General features: G+C 52.9%; 3 protein-coding genes across 4 annotated transcripts in view; 1 reads left to right on the forward strand and 2 right to left on the reverse strand.

The window, feature by feature from the left end:
* The window catches only part of EPOR (erythropoietin receptor), a 5,607-nt gene extending 1,341 nt beyond the window's left edge, over positions 1 to 4,266 (forward strand). The window contains exons 3-8 of the mRNA XM_010828317.1: positions 295 to 467; positions 545 to 702; positions 1,184 to 1,337; positions 1,425 to 1,512; positions 3,265 to 3,352; positions 3,446 to 4,266. Of these exons, the coding sequence (XP_010826619.1) occupies positions 295 to 467; positions 545 to 702; positions 1,184 to 1,337; positions 1,425 to 1,512; positions 3,265 to 3,352; positions 3,446 to 4,057 (1,273 nt within the window). The 3' untranslated portion in view covers positions 4,058 to 4,266. The remainder of the gene's footprint in view (positions 1 to 294; positions 468 to 544; positions 703 to 1,183; positions 1,338 to 1,424; positions 1,513 to 3,264; positions 3,353 to 3,445) is intronic.
* Positions 4,267 to 5,256: 990 nt separating this feature from the next.
* Positions 5,257 to 6,947, reverse strand: SWSAP1 (SWIM-type zinc finger 7 associated protein 1). Its single transcript, XM_010828318.1, has 2 exons — positions 6,605 to 6,947; positions 5,257 to 6,068 (listed from the first exon to the last, which is right to left on the reverse strand). The coding sequence occupies exons 1-2, from the start codon at positions 6,848 to 6,850 to the stop codon at positions 5,562 to 5,564; spliced, it is 753 nt and encodes a 250-aa protein (XP_010826620.1). The 5' UTR covers positions 6,851 to 6,947; the 3' UTR covers positions 5,257 to 5,561.
* A 4,731-nt stretch (positions 6,948 to 11,678) lies between these two features.
* Positions 11,679 to 13,253, reverse strand: part of LOC104979796 (lipid phosphate phosphatase-related protein type 2) — an 8,504-nt gene continuing 6,929 nt past the window's right edge. For both annotated transcript variants that reach the window (XM_010828321.1, XM_010828320.1), the window contains exons 9-10: positions 13,108 to 13,159; positions 11,679 to 12,975 (exon numbers count right to left, since the gene is read on the reverse strand). In XM_010828321.1, coding sequence (XP_010826623.1) covers positions 12,943 to 12,975; positions 13,108 to 13,159 — 85 coding nt within the window. In that variant the 3' untranslated portion in view covers positions 11,679 to 12,942. The remainder of the gene's footprint in view (positions 12,976 to 13,107; positions 13,160 to 13,253) is intronic.

Raw genomic sequence — 13,253 nt, forward strand, 5'->3', positions numbered from 1 at the left:
TCCTGGTGCCAGGGACCGGCTGCATCTCTGCTGGTGGGCAGTTGTGGGAAGCCCACGGAGTCAGGGCTGACATGCACCCTAGTGGTCGGGGCTGGAGCACTCCCGTGATCACTGCTGGAGGGTAACCGCAAACTTCAGGGCAGGAACAATACCGCTCCAAAGCAGGACTTAAGGCGTCGCGTACGTCGGGGCTGGGACGCCCCCTGGTGGTGGTGTCCAGAAACGCGCCCTCGGTCCTCGCGAAACCTCCAAACTTGATCCCCCTACCCTCGCTGGTTCCTGGTTGAACAGGGGTGAGCCGTGGAAGCCATGCCGCCTGCATCAGGCACCCACCGCCCGCGGCTTGGTGCGTTTCTGGTGCTCGCTGCCTACAGCCGACACGTCGAGCTTCGTGCCCCTAGAGCTGCACGTCACTGCGGCCTCGGGCGCTTCACGCTACCGCCGTACCATTCACGTCAACGAAGTGGGTAAGTGCGCTGGGAACAGGGGATTGGTCGGGAGGGAGTCCCAGTTTCAGCCCACCTAAGGAAACCCCTCTCCGCAGTGCTCCTAGACCCTCCCGCCAGGCTTGTAGCTCGGCGGGCCGACGAGGGCGGCCACGTGGTACTGCGCTGGCTCCCGCCGCCTGGGGCACCCATGGCGAGCCTTATCCGCTATGAGGTGAATATCTCGGCAGAGAACGCCGCAGGGAGCGCACAGAGGGTGAGGCCCGTCCCTATGACCTAGCCCCAGAGGGCTCCAGACTGGACAGGCCCTCTAAGTCTCACCCTGACTGTCACTAGGGCCCCGCCCCCTTGGCCTCGTCCCTTCCACGCCCTGCCCAAGACATCTCCACGTCCACTGACTTGTCCCTTTTCCCAATGATCCCCTTTTCCCAGCCCACCTGGACTCAACCTTTCTTAACTCTTGCCTGGAACCCTAGACAGCTCCAGTGCCCGCCCTGTCTGTTCGCAGGCCCAGCTGTTAAATAGCCGAAGTGCGCCCGTTTCTACCCAGGGCCCCATCCTGATTGGCCCCAAGCCTTCCTGGGCCCCGCCTCCTACTTTCGTTCCCGCCTTCCCATGCTTGGTTTCTGTTCTTCCTTTTTCTGATTGGCTGGCTCCCTCAGAGTCCACCCCCACATGCCCTCCTTTGCCCACCCTGCCCCTATTGGCCACACCCCTCACCCGGGCCCCGCCTACAGGTGGAGATCCTCGACGGCCGCACCGAGTGCTTGCTGAGCAACCTGCGGGGCGGAACGCGCTACACCTTCATGGTACGCGCGCGTATGGCCGAGCCCAGCTTCGGTGGCTTCTGGAGCGCCTGGTCCGAGCCTGCGTCACTGCTGACGGCTAGTGGTGAGGCCCCAGGCAAGGGAGGTAGGAGGGGCTGGGCGGAGCATGGGGGCCAAGCTCACCGCCCTGACCTCTTCCCTGCTCCCCCAGACTTGGACCCCCTCATCCTGACGCTCTCCCTCGTCCTCGTGCTCATTCTGCTGCTGCTGGCCGTGCTGGCCCTGCTCTCCCACCGCCGGTGAGCGCCCCACTCGGCATCTGGCTCAGACTCCCCTCCACTAACTCTCCCCTTTCCCTGTGAAAACCTAGGCTCAGAGACGGGCAGGCACTTGCCCAGGGTTACACAATGAAGAGTCGGTGGCAGGGTCAGGATGCAAGCCAGGTCACACTCAGATTCTTACTTAAAATTCTCTGCTCTGGGGCATACTTTTTGGGTTTTCCTCCTACCTCAGTGTCTGCTCCTTCTTGGATTCCCTTGTGAATGTGCGTGCGTGCTATGCTAAGTCATTTCAGTCGTGTCTGACTCTTTATGACTCCATGGACTGTAGCCCGCCAGGCTCCTCTGTCCGTGGGATTCTCCATGCAAGAATACTGGAGTGGGTGGCCATGCCCTCCTCCTGGATTGTTCCGACCCACGGATGGAAGCTGCATCTCCTGCCTTTTAGGCGGATTCTTTACCACTGAGCCACCGGGGAAGCCCTTCTTTGTGAATACTTTTTTCCCAGTTTCATTAACTTCTGTAAAGCCAACCAAATGGGCTTCATGAAACGACTTAGCCCCGAATGCCTCCCACCTGTTGTCAAGGTCCTTAGGTGTTTTATGACATGACCAGCCATCCTGAGGTTTTTGTAATTCAGTTTTTGTGACCCGAGTACAAACTATGTGTTTTCACACCCCCAAGCCTTGGGATACACTGTTCCTTCTGCCAGGAATGTCCTTCTTGCCATGCCTGCCAAGCAATCTCCTAGTTCTTTCAAAACCTTGTTTGTTTACTTGATTGGGAAATACTGAGTGCCAGCTATGTGCTAGGCACTGGGAAGAAAGAGCAGAACAAACCAGATGTGTCTCTACTCTTGTGGATCTCATAGCTAAGTCACACAACAAATAAGGGAACCAACAGATATTTGATTATAAATTGTGATGAGAGATAGCAGAAATATCGGGCTTCCCAGGTGGCACTAGTGGTAAGGAATTCCCCTGCCAGTGCAGGAGACATAAGAGTCTCAGGTTTGATCCCTGGCTTGGGCTGATCCCCTGGAAGAGTGCATGGCAATCCACTCCAGTATTCTTGCCTGGAGAATCCCATGGACAGAGGAGCCTGGTGGGCTACAGGCGTAAGGTCACAAAGAGTCAGACATGACTGAAGCGACTTAGCATGCATGCCCATGGGGACAGGACGGACAGAATAGATAGGTGAGAGGAGGTGACATCAGAGCAGAAACCTGAATCCTGGGAAACAGGCAGCCATGTGAAAAGCAGGGAGCGAAAAACAGCAAGTGCAAAGGTCCTGAGATGGGAATGAGCTTGGAACATTGAAGCAGCTGCAAGAAAAGCTGTTTCCCTAGAGCAGAGTGTATAAGGTGGTGGGGGCGGGGGGGAGGGAGATGAGGGAGGTGACAGGAATTAGATCATGTAGGGTCTTCTGTAGGAGTTTGGACTTTATCCTGAATGCACTGGAGAACCATGGAAAAGAGTGAGAAAGAAAGTAGCATAATGGACCTTCGGACAAGCCTGGGTGGGTTTTAGAGGGACCATAAGGCAGTGTATATTGAACTCCTGTGTATCCTTCAAAACCCTGTTCCCATTGCCCTTCTATAGGGCCTTGCAGATGCTTTGGCAGAACCCCTGTTCCTCAGTCCCATGCACTCCTCTGCCTTCAACATGACCACAAGGGACTAGGAGTAGCTTTGCCCCATGGATGGTGCCGAGGGGGTGTTGGTGAATGTTCAGTGACACATGCCCAAGTATCTGTTTGTTTTGGTTTCACCAGGACTCTGAAGCAGAAGATCTGGCCTGGCATCCCAAGCCCTGAGAGCGAGTTTGAAGGCCTCTTCACAACCCACAAGGGTAATTTCCAGGTAGGCGGCCTGGTTGTTCCTTCCAGGCCTGGGGCTTCCCTGCTCATGTGGCCGAACTCCAAGTGTCTGAGCAAGCTGGTGCTGTTTCCCCAGCTGTGGCTGTACCAGACTGACGGGTGTCTGTGGTGGAGCCCCAGCACCCCCCTCCCAGAGGACCCACCTGCCCCCCTGGAAGTCCTCTCTGAGTGCTGCTGGGGGGTGACGCAGGCAGTGGAACCTGGGGCAGATGACGGGGGGCCCCTCCTGGAGCCAGTGGGCAGCGAGCATGCCCAAGACAGCTACCTGGTACTGGACAAGTGGTTGCTGCCCCGGAGTCCGCCGAGCGAGGATCTCCTGCAGCCTGGTGGCGATATGGACATAGTGACCATGGATGAAGCCTCAGAAGCGTCCTCCTGCACATCCGCTTTGGCCCTGAAGCCTGGGCCGGAGGGGGCCTCTGCTACTAGCTTTGAGTACACCATTCTTGACCCCAGCTCCCAGCTCTTGCGCCCAAGGGCACTGCCCCCTGAGCTGCTCCCCACCCCACCCCACCTAAAGTACCTGTACCTCGTGGTGTCCGACTCTGGCATCTCAACTGACTACAGCTCAGGGGGTTCCCAGGAAGCCCAGAGGGGTTCATCCAATGGTCCCTACTCCAACCCTTATGAGAACAGCCTCATCCCAGCCCCCAAGCCTTCACCCCCAAGCTACGTGGCCTGCTCCTAGGACTCCAGCCCTCAGAGGCACAGAGACCCAGAATGACCCCACTGCTACTCAAGGCCCAAGGTTTATCCAGCAGGGTCAGTGAGGCCTGCTGACCTTGGCTTTCTGCTCAATTCATCCTGCTCAGAAAGTCACAGCCTTGCAGTATTTTTAAATGTACAGTTTTTTGTGTGTAGATAGATAAATATATATATATATATACTTTATATATAAATATATACAAGTTTCCTGTCGTGACTTCTATAAATACCTGTAAGCCCCATCTTTTCCCTGGGCCCAGGCCATAGGAGAAGCAGCAAAAAGTCTGGAGTTAAATCTAAAATTCTGACCTGGCAATCTGAATAATAATAACAGAATGAATTGGTCAGTATAAGTTATGCTAGCTGCCCTAACAACAACCCATTCCCTTCTCTAGGGGGTCTTCTCGACCAAGGGATTAAACCCAGGCCTCCTACATTGCAGGCAGATTCTTTACCAGCTGAGTCACCAGGGAAGCACTTTCTCTCATACAATTCAAATAGATGGTTAGCTTATCCCTGGGATGAGTCAGAAACCCAGGCTGTAGCTTAACCATCTCCTAGGGGTACTCTGGGGTCTTCAGATGGACCCTCTGCATCCTTCCAGCCCACAAGAGAGAGACAGCAGAAGATTTTTGTGGGATGAAGACTTTAGGGATGTAGCCTGGAGGTGGGTGCCACCTCTTCACAAATTCTGCTGGCTAGAAATGGGCATGTGACTTCCGTAAGAACCATGGACAGCTGGGAAATGTAGTTCAGCTGTGCACCCAAGCGAGGAGAGCTGTTTAATGAGCAGCTAGCTAGTCTCTGCCGCTAATAATACTAACATTAATTCCTAAGGCTTTATTCTGAATCTGGTTCTAAGAAAGCACTCTGATGACACCAAAGGTCAATCAAGCGGCTCATTGGAAGTTTTCGGCTTAACTGCTTTTTAAAAGTTTGACATAACCTAGGAAAGCGTATCTTCTATTCCAGCAATTCCACTTTTAGATATGTACCCTAAAAACCCTCACACACATGGACCAGGATATGTGTACGAGTGTTAATAGTAGTAAATAAGTCAATCTGATCATACCTAATTTAGGGTATAGTCACTCATGGAATTACATGCAGTATGGAAAAAGGAATGAATGAAAATGTGGCCGAATCTTAGTACCAGTGTTGAGAGGGAAGTTTCAGATTACATTTATCATGAAATTCTTCTTTATAAAATTCAAAACAGAAAAATTAAACAGTATATTGGCTGGGCACAATATATACAGGATAATGGTATATTTACGAGAGAAAAAGCACTTTACAATCTTAAGATCTTTGAATTTGCATCTGTCTTGGGTAAACTCTGGGAGTTGGTAATGAACAAGGAGGCCTGGTGTACTGTGGTTCATGGGGTCGCAAAGAGTTGGACACGACTGAGTGACTGAACTGAACTGAACTGAGGTAGGTGTTCCAGACAGGGAAACAGGCATGGAGAAGTTGTCACACTCCAAAGCTCACGGTTGGCCTCCAGAGCTTGAACCTTTGTGCGAGCTGGTGTCAACCGCCTGGGTGGGCCATCGGGTGACTGTCATCTCTCCATCTGGTTGAAAAATCACCCACCATTCTTCCCTGGGGCCCAGCCCACCTGGCTCCAGGGAGGCTCGGAGGCAGCACTGTCCTGGGCCTGCTGCATCCGGCTGCAGCCAGCACTGGGCAGGGAAATACCTCTGAAGGAGTGCCAGCTGCAGAGCATTTCCACTGTCTCCTCCTTCCTCCTGGGTCTGGAGGGCCACAATGAGCCCACAGCCCCGGCCAGGCCCAACCCGGTGACTGAAGTGGACAGCTGTGTCCAGAAGCAGGGCAGCCAGGTAGGCGGCTTCCTGGGACCCAGGGTCTTCTACTAGGTACTCCTCCAGGCCATCAAGCAACAAGAGTGAGGGGGCTGGTCCACGGGCCTCATGGGCAGAGCACAGAAACCGGAGGAGCTCACGGGTTGAGGGTGGGTACTGGAAGCGGATCTTCTAGAAAGGGAAAAAGGAAAGGGCCAGGTTCAGCATAGGAAGCCGAGCTTCCAGTTAGAGCAGCCCTGCTTCCTTGCATACTCCCCTGGACGAGGCTCTCACCCACTAGACCTCTGGTTCCAGCGTGAAGCAGCTCAGAGGGATCGAATATTCTTCTGTTCACCAACCCCTCACCCTCGTTTTTTTCTTATCCTGCACTCGTCACTGCCCGGTATTATTAAGAACAAGGTACGCCTTTCTGCCAAATCTCTAGGGCAATCTTTCCACGGAAAACCTGCCCAGAGCGTCCAACTCCACCACGGACTCCTGCTTAGCTCCGCCCCTGACTCCACCCATTGGGAAGCAAATTTGTGGATTCTGGCCCTTCATTGGGTGGTTTCTCATTCAATCTAAACAAGGCTTCACATCCCCGACTCGTCCATATTCCTTCCCACAATGTTTGCTTCGTCTCCGCCATTGGTCTGTCTCCGCCTGTCAGTCAACCCCCCATTCGCCCCTCTACGGGCTGGTCCGCCTCTGGGCCCACCCCTCCCTACTTGTAATCGCAGTGGTTCGAGCGCTGGTCCAGTCCTGCGGGGCAGACTTTGAAGAGGCCTCCGGGTCAGGAAGAGGACCGGGCCTCGGCCTTCCCCTGCCGCCTCCAGGGCCGCCGCGAATAGCAGCGCTGTCTTCCCAGAGCCTGAACCGCCGAGCAGCAGCAAAGGCGGTTCGGCTTCAGCTGTGTTCTTCCCGGGGCCCGCCGCGATGCCCAAGTTTAGCGCTCGCCTCAGCGTCTCCGCCATTTGCCGCGTACTTCTGTTCAATCAGCGGCCGGTGCCTGCCCTTAATCCCGCCCAGGGCGGGGTCTCATTGGTTACAGTGCATTTAGCTTCTCCATTAGTCCAAAAATCTGTTCCTCAAAGTTAGATCGACGTTTCCTAGCTCCGCCCCTGGTGAGGGGGCGAATAACCTAGATTGAGCAACAAATGGAGGCGTTTCAAGGCGATAAGGCCCTCTCGTAAGTGAGTCCGCTGGCGGAAGCACCACGAATACTATTATTGTGAGCTAAGCAGCTAATCAGACAATATAAGGGTTCAGAGTTGGACGGAACAGGCCCTAATCACGGACACATTACTTAAAATCTCTGAGCCTCAGCTTTGCCCACCTGTAAGATGGAGCACATGGTCTCTCAGGAATATTGTGAAGTGTGTGTGCGCGCGCGTTTCTGCTGATGTTACCTAATGACAGTGAAGGGGAGAAGTGGAAAAGCTATCCGCTTGTCTCTCTCTGCACTTGAATGCTTGCACAAATGTGTGTGTGTTTGGGGTTGCAAGTTTGAGGATATTCATGTGCAAAACATCCGTCAGACAGCAAAGGAGTGTCTTTAAGGGTCTGTGAGAAGAGTCTCAGCTGGCTTCCTCATTGGCCTGGGGGCTTCTTGAGTCCTGCTTAGGGTACAGTGAGAGGCAGGACCATAGAACCAAAAAAGAGAGAGAGAGAGAGAGAAGAGGCAAAGATGCAGGGGCTGGGAGACTGAGGGAGAGCCACAGCAGGACCTTCTTTGTCAAGTTCACTTCAGTATCTCCAGCGCCCAGACAGTGCTTGCTGCTGCTGCTGCTGCTAAGTCGCTTCAGTCGTGTCCGACTCTGTGCGACCCCATAGACGGCAGCCCGCCAGGCTCCCCCGCCCCTGGGATTCTCCAGGCAAGAACACTAGAGTGGGTTGCCATTTCCTTCTCCAATGCATGAAAGTGAAAAGTGAAAAGGAAGTCGCTCAGTCGTGTCCGACTCTTAGCGACCCCATGGACTGCAGCCTACCAGGCTCCTCCATCCATGGGGTTTTCCAGGCAAGAGCACTGGAGTGGGGTGCCATTGCCTTCTCCGAGACAGTGCTTAGGGCATTGCAAGTGTCAACAAAGGCTTGTTAAAGGAATGAATAAAGAAAGGTAGGATAGATTGGAAACTGGAAGAGAAGGAAGAACAAGGTGAGTGGCCAAGTGAGCACTGGTTGGATATCTTCACACAGACTTCTCCCCAGAGCTGCCACTCACAGCCCTGTTGCCCTGGCAACTCTGTCTCCTGGTAACTTCAAAGTGGTGCTGTTGCCAGGAGACCCAGGGGCAGGGCTGAACTGAGATTTCCTCTCTCTCTCCCTCTGGGGCCAGAAAAGAGCTTCACAACATCGCTCAATACACCCACTCACACAGACAGGCACCCCCACACTCCTACACCCACTCACACAGACAGGCACCCCCACACTCCTACACACACACACAGGCAGGGCATCTCTGCATATATTTCATTTTCAGAATCCCCACCACCCACATGCTCACAATCATATCCTGACACAAAGCACCCCATACATACTCTTTCTCACATTCATGCCCCACACCCTTTCTCTTGCAAGTACACCAGAACACAGTCTGATACAACAATTCCTTTGCCGCCACACACACACACACGAGGCACACTGTTACATTGTCCTGTTAAATGCACCACCTCCTCCCTTGATTCACCTCGCTTTGCAACACTCTAAATAACAAGCACCTGTATCGCACAGTTCCACATAGTTATAAACACCGGAGCATGCTGAACACAGCCCCATTTCAAGTCCTTTGCACTTGCTGTTCCATTTCCTAGAGCATTCAGCTCCCACATATCTATCCCTCATTTTTTCCATTCTATTCAGGTCTCTACTCAAATTTTCTACTCACTTTTCCTGACTACCTGTGTAAAATCACACCCCTCCTCACTCTTTCACTGCTTCTTCACCTTTATTTTCTTTCCAAATACTTATCACTTCCAACCGTATGTATTTATCTTATTGCCTCTCTCCCCACTAGAATGTCAGCTCAATTGAGGTAGAGTCCCTCTTTCTTTCACTGCTAGGTCTCCAGCTCCTAGAACAGCACCTGACATAGGATAGGTGCTCCTGAATGCATATACTGGCAGAGATGCAGACATTAGGTGTATCTCTCATGCATACACTACTTCTTTCCCTTGCTTCTTGGGACCCCATATTCATGTCCTGACAGAAGGACTTTACCTTACAGGGGCTCCCTGGAGGAGGCAGAACCAAAGGGTGAGGTGGACAGTTCAGGGTCAGTCTGTACTCCTCCCCAGTTTGTTGGTATCCTCAAGTGATAAGTTTATTCATTTAGCAAACACTTATTGAGCAAGTATGTTGTTCCTGACCCTGTTCTAGGAGGCACACAGACTCAGCAGTGAACAAACAACAATATCTCTGTCTCAGTGGAACTGACATCTTAGTGAGGGAGGTAATAATGGCCACCAAGCATAATGAAGAATTTAAATAGTCTATGAGCAGATGATAAGTCTGTATAAAAAAAGAGAGAGAGATTTGCACAGGGAAAGGAAGGGAAGGGACAATTGTTTGGTTTTTGCAATTTTAAACAGGATGGTAGGGGCAGGCCTCCCAGAGAAGGTAACACTTGAGGAAAGGCTCCTAGGAGGTGAGGGAGCGAATCATGCAGATATGAGGGGGAAGAACATTCCAGGGGGGAGGCACCTGCAAGTGCAAAGGACTGGAGGCACTGGGAGAACCTCGGCCCTTACACAGAGTGCCATGGAGAGCCCAGAGAGCGTTTGAACACAGGAGGGTCATGGTCTGACTTACATTATAAAAAGGAGCTCAGTTTTGGTCAAGTTGAGGACAAGAGGCGGTGGGTCATGTGGAGAAGCCTTTTGAGTAAGCAGGAACATCTTTATCTGGATTTTCCACCTAAGATTATCCACCATGCAGTGGGGGTGGGCAAGGCCAGGGCTGCAGTCTCCACCCTCCCTAGCGGGTCCAGACACTTCTTTGTGCCCGGCAGCCCCAACCTGACCTTTTCTTGGCCCAGGCTTAACATCAGAACCATGGACAGCGCCAACTGGTTTGTTCGTAGAATACTGTCCGTTGTGCTGAAATTTTGCTTCTCTGCTGGGCCCCATGGAGGCAGCTGTGCTATGGGGCTCAGGGGAAGGCAAGCCCTGGAAGTAGATACTCCATGCGGTGAAGTAGGGGGCTACATGATCCTATCCCTCCTTTGCCTTCAGCCCTCTCATGCGTCCATCTCATTTCTTGCAATGCAGAATCAACCACACCCCACTCCTCCAGGCACATTTCCTTTCCCTTCTATTTCCCCATCACTTGATCTGCTTCAGCCATCGCTTGATCTGCTCCAGCTGCTCAGGTCTCCTCACTGTTCCCTGAACAAAGCCAGCACGTTGTCACTTCAGACCTTCATTCTTGCTGTTCCCTCTGCCTGGAACACTCCCCCACTCCACACTGCGGTTATTTGCAGGGCTCTCGTCCCTTCCTCCCTCCACACCACATCTCCAGTGCCAACTCCTCAGAAATAGCTTCCCTGGACACTCTCTTTAAATTGCAAACCATGTCCTCATTCCAAAGTTGTCCCATTGTCTTCTCTAGCTTGAGCTTTCTGTTTATTACTTATCAATATCTAACATATCAACGATACCAATTTCTGACCCAAATTCTTGATCCTGCAGTTTGAAATTTAGATTTTTTCAGATTTTCAAAAGGTACTATGGTGTAAATACGATGTACTGATTAATACCCCTAGGTGGACCTGGGGTAACATTCTTTTTTTTTTTTTCTGGGGTAACATTCGAAATCACTGTATCTGCAACGAAACATAAGAATACTCACATAAAGTTAAGCAAATAAAAGCTATAATGACCTTAAGTCAGTTCAGGTCAGGTTTTGCCACAAATGAGTTATGAGGATAATTTTGGTTTCCAGACCTTCTTGAAATTGGGAATTGTAGTTTTGTGGCTAACTTATTGACCTCGTTTACTGTTTCTCTGGTGTTAGAATGTGAGCTCCATGAAGGCAGGATTTTGTGTCTATTCTGCTTAGTACTGCAGCCCCTTTGCCTAAGAAGAAAGCACCTGCCACGCATGGGGGTGGGGTGGGGCGTGCTCCACAATGTTTTTTGACTGAATAAATGGATGGATGAATGAATAAATGTGTAAGGAAAGTAGACTTCCCTTCCCTGGTTTTTGAATGGCTCTGTGCCCTGAATGGCCTGAAGTCTCTTGAAGCCACAGCATGTTTGTGTTGGGGGGCTGTATGTGGCTCCCTGTCCTTCTACCTTCCCCAGTCTCTGCTGGGCCCTCAGGGGTTGGTTCTCAGCACAACCTCATAATCAAAACCCCTGCTCAGATCCATGTAGTCGGGGACTCAGCGTGGAGGTTCCTGCTGCCCTCAGCATCCCCTTCTATTAGGACCTCTACAGTCCCCTCACCGTATTCCCTGTACCCTCAGCACCCTGGCCATGGTCAAAAACAGGCCAGCCACCTGAGGAAGACAGTCACATGAGGCCCCTCACAGTATGTTTGTGTGCCTTACATGTGGCTTGCAGGGCTGTTTGCATTTGACAGATGAAGAATCAAGGGCACAGAGAGGTTAATTAACTTTCCTGAGGTGACACAACCAGGAAATGCTGAGCCTGGATTAAAGCCAAGTCATGGATCCTACAGCCCCATGCTGCCTCCCCGCTATCACCCTGTGACTATACACTCACACCAAGCCTCACTGACACCCACACCCAACATCAAAGTCCTTCACCCCTGCCACCTGGAGGAGGAAGGCAGGCGGCCAAACTTCTGTTACAAACAGGTCTTTATTAAAGATGAGGAGGGGGTATGAAAGGGGGGCAGTGTCTCTCCTGCCCACTGCCTTTGGCTGCCGGGGGTGGAGAGCCCTCTTTGCTCCACCCATGCCTCTATGATGGCACATCTGTATGAGGCTGAGGCATGGGGGCAGGGGGGGCAGTGTGAAGAACAGGGGTGGTTCTAAGGAAAAAAAAAAAACTCCCTTCCCACAGCCCTAATAAATAACAGAAGGGTTTGAAGTGATCTGGGCACAGGCAAGGGGGAATGCAGCACCCTGAACCCCAAAACCTCTGAAATGGGGCAAGCCCTGCACAAGTTGGGAGTTAAGAGAGACTGGGTGAGAGATTGCACATGGGGGAGGGGCTGAGAGAGGAAGGGGTACCCAAAGGACCCTGCCATGGGGGAGCCTGCCCCCCACCCTCCAGCTGGACTCTGATTCTGAGGAGAGAGCATTCTCTCCTTTGCACATGCTTAGACATGGGCGGTCCCCCATTGACTGGAATCATACCCACCCACCTTGAGATTCTGAGAACCAAGGACTCCTATTTGTTGTTCAGAGGCTGAACACTGACTTAGAATTGCCCTCTTGCCTGAGGTGTCTAAGAAACGATGGGGATTCTCCTATTGGCTGGAGTAAACTCCTTTTGGCTAGAATTCTGAGAACTGGGAAGCTCCCATTGGCTGGGCAATGGCCAATGGGATCAGGCTTTGGCCCTTAAAAGGGCAATCCTAGGAGGCAAGGACCCACCTCCCAATTATGCCCACTTGGATGTCCCAGAGGGCAAGAGACACGGGGTCCCCTCGATGTCCTTCCAGCCATCCTCTGATGTATAGGCCTGGCTGGCCTGGGGACAAGGGCTTTGGCACTCACACAGCACACGCACACACACGCGTGGCAGGGAAGAAATGGGGACTGGGCAGATTCTGGGTGGGTGTCAGGCCTCACAGCAGGTGGTCACGGCTGGCAAACAGGTAAGGGCTGAAATTGTCCCGGTGGAAGGGGGAGGGATAGAGTCCGCTAAGGGTGTATAGGTCCCGCAGCAGGGGTGTGGGCAGCAGCAGCTTCCGGCCACGGCCACCACCCCCGCCCGGCCCCCCAGGCCCAGGCGAAGAGGGTGAGGGGCCCTGGCTGGGGGCTGGTGCCGGCAGGGGCAGAGGGAGAGGCAGGGGCGTCGGCTCAGACCTCAATCGAGGGCGGGGCACACGGGGCGATGAACACATGGCTGGAGCCCTGGAGGACACGCAGTTGGGGATCAGGTGGCCACGGCGGGCGCAGTTCTGCGGCTCTAGGGATCAGGAATCAGAAGTCAAGGGATTAGAAAGCTTGGGAGAGGCCACAAGAGCACAGTGACACCTCTGTGGCAGTGACAGCCATCTGGAAGTCCCCCTATTTATCCTCCCATCTCCTTGATACTCACTGGATGGGGTGAGCCGTGCCGGTGTCGAATGCGACCTGCAGCCCTCGGGTTCCTGAGACAAAGAGGCGGAGGGGAGGGGCTAGTGGCCCCCTGGGCACCCTGGCCACAGCCACAAGGGGCTCAAAGTGCATAGAGCCCAGTGGAAC

This window comes from Bison bison, unplaced genomic scaffold (genome assembly GCF_000754665.1).
Source record: "Bison bison bison isolate TAMUID 2011002044 unplaced genomic scaffold, Bison_UMD1.0 scf7180017864492, whole genome shotgun sequence".
NCBI classification, from domain to species: Eukaryota; Metazoa; Chordata; class Mammalia; order Artiodactyla; family Bovidae; genus Bison; species Bison bison.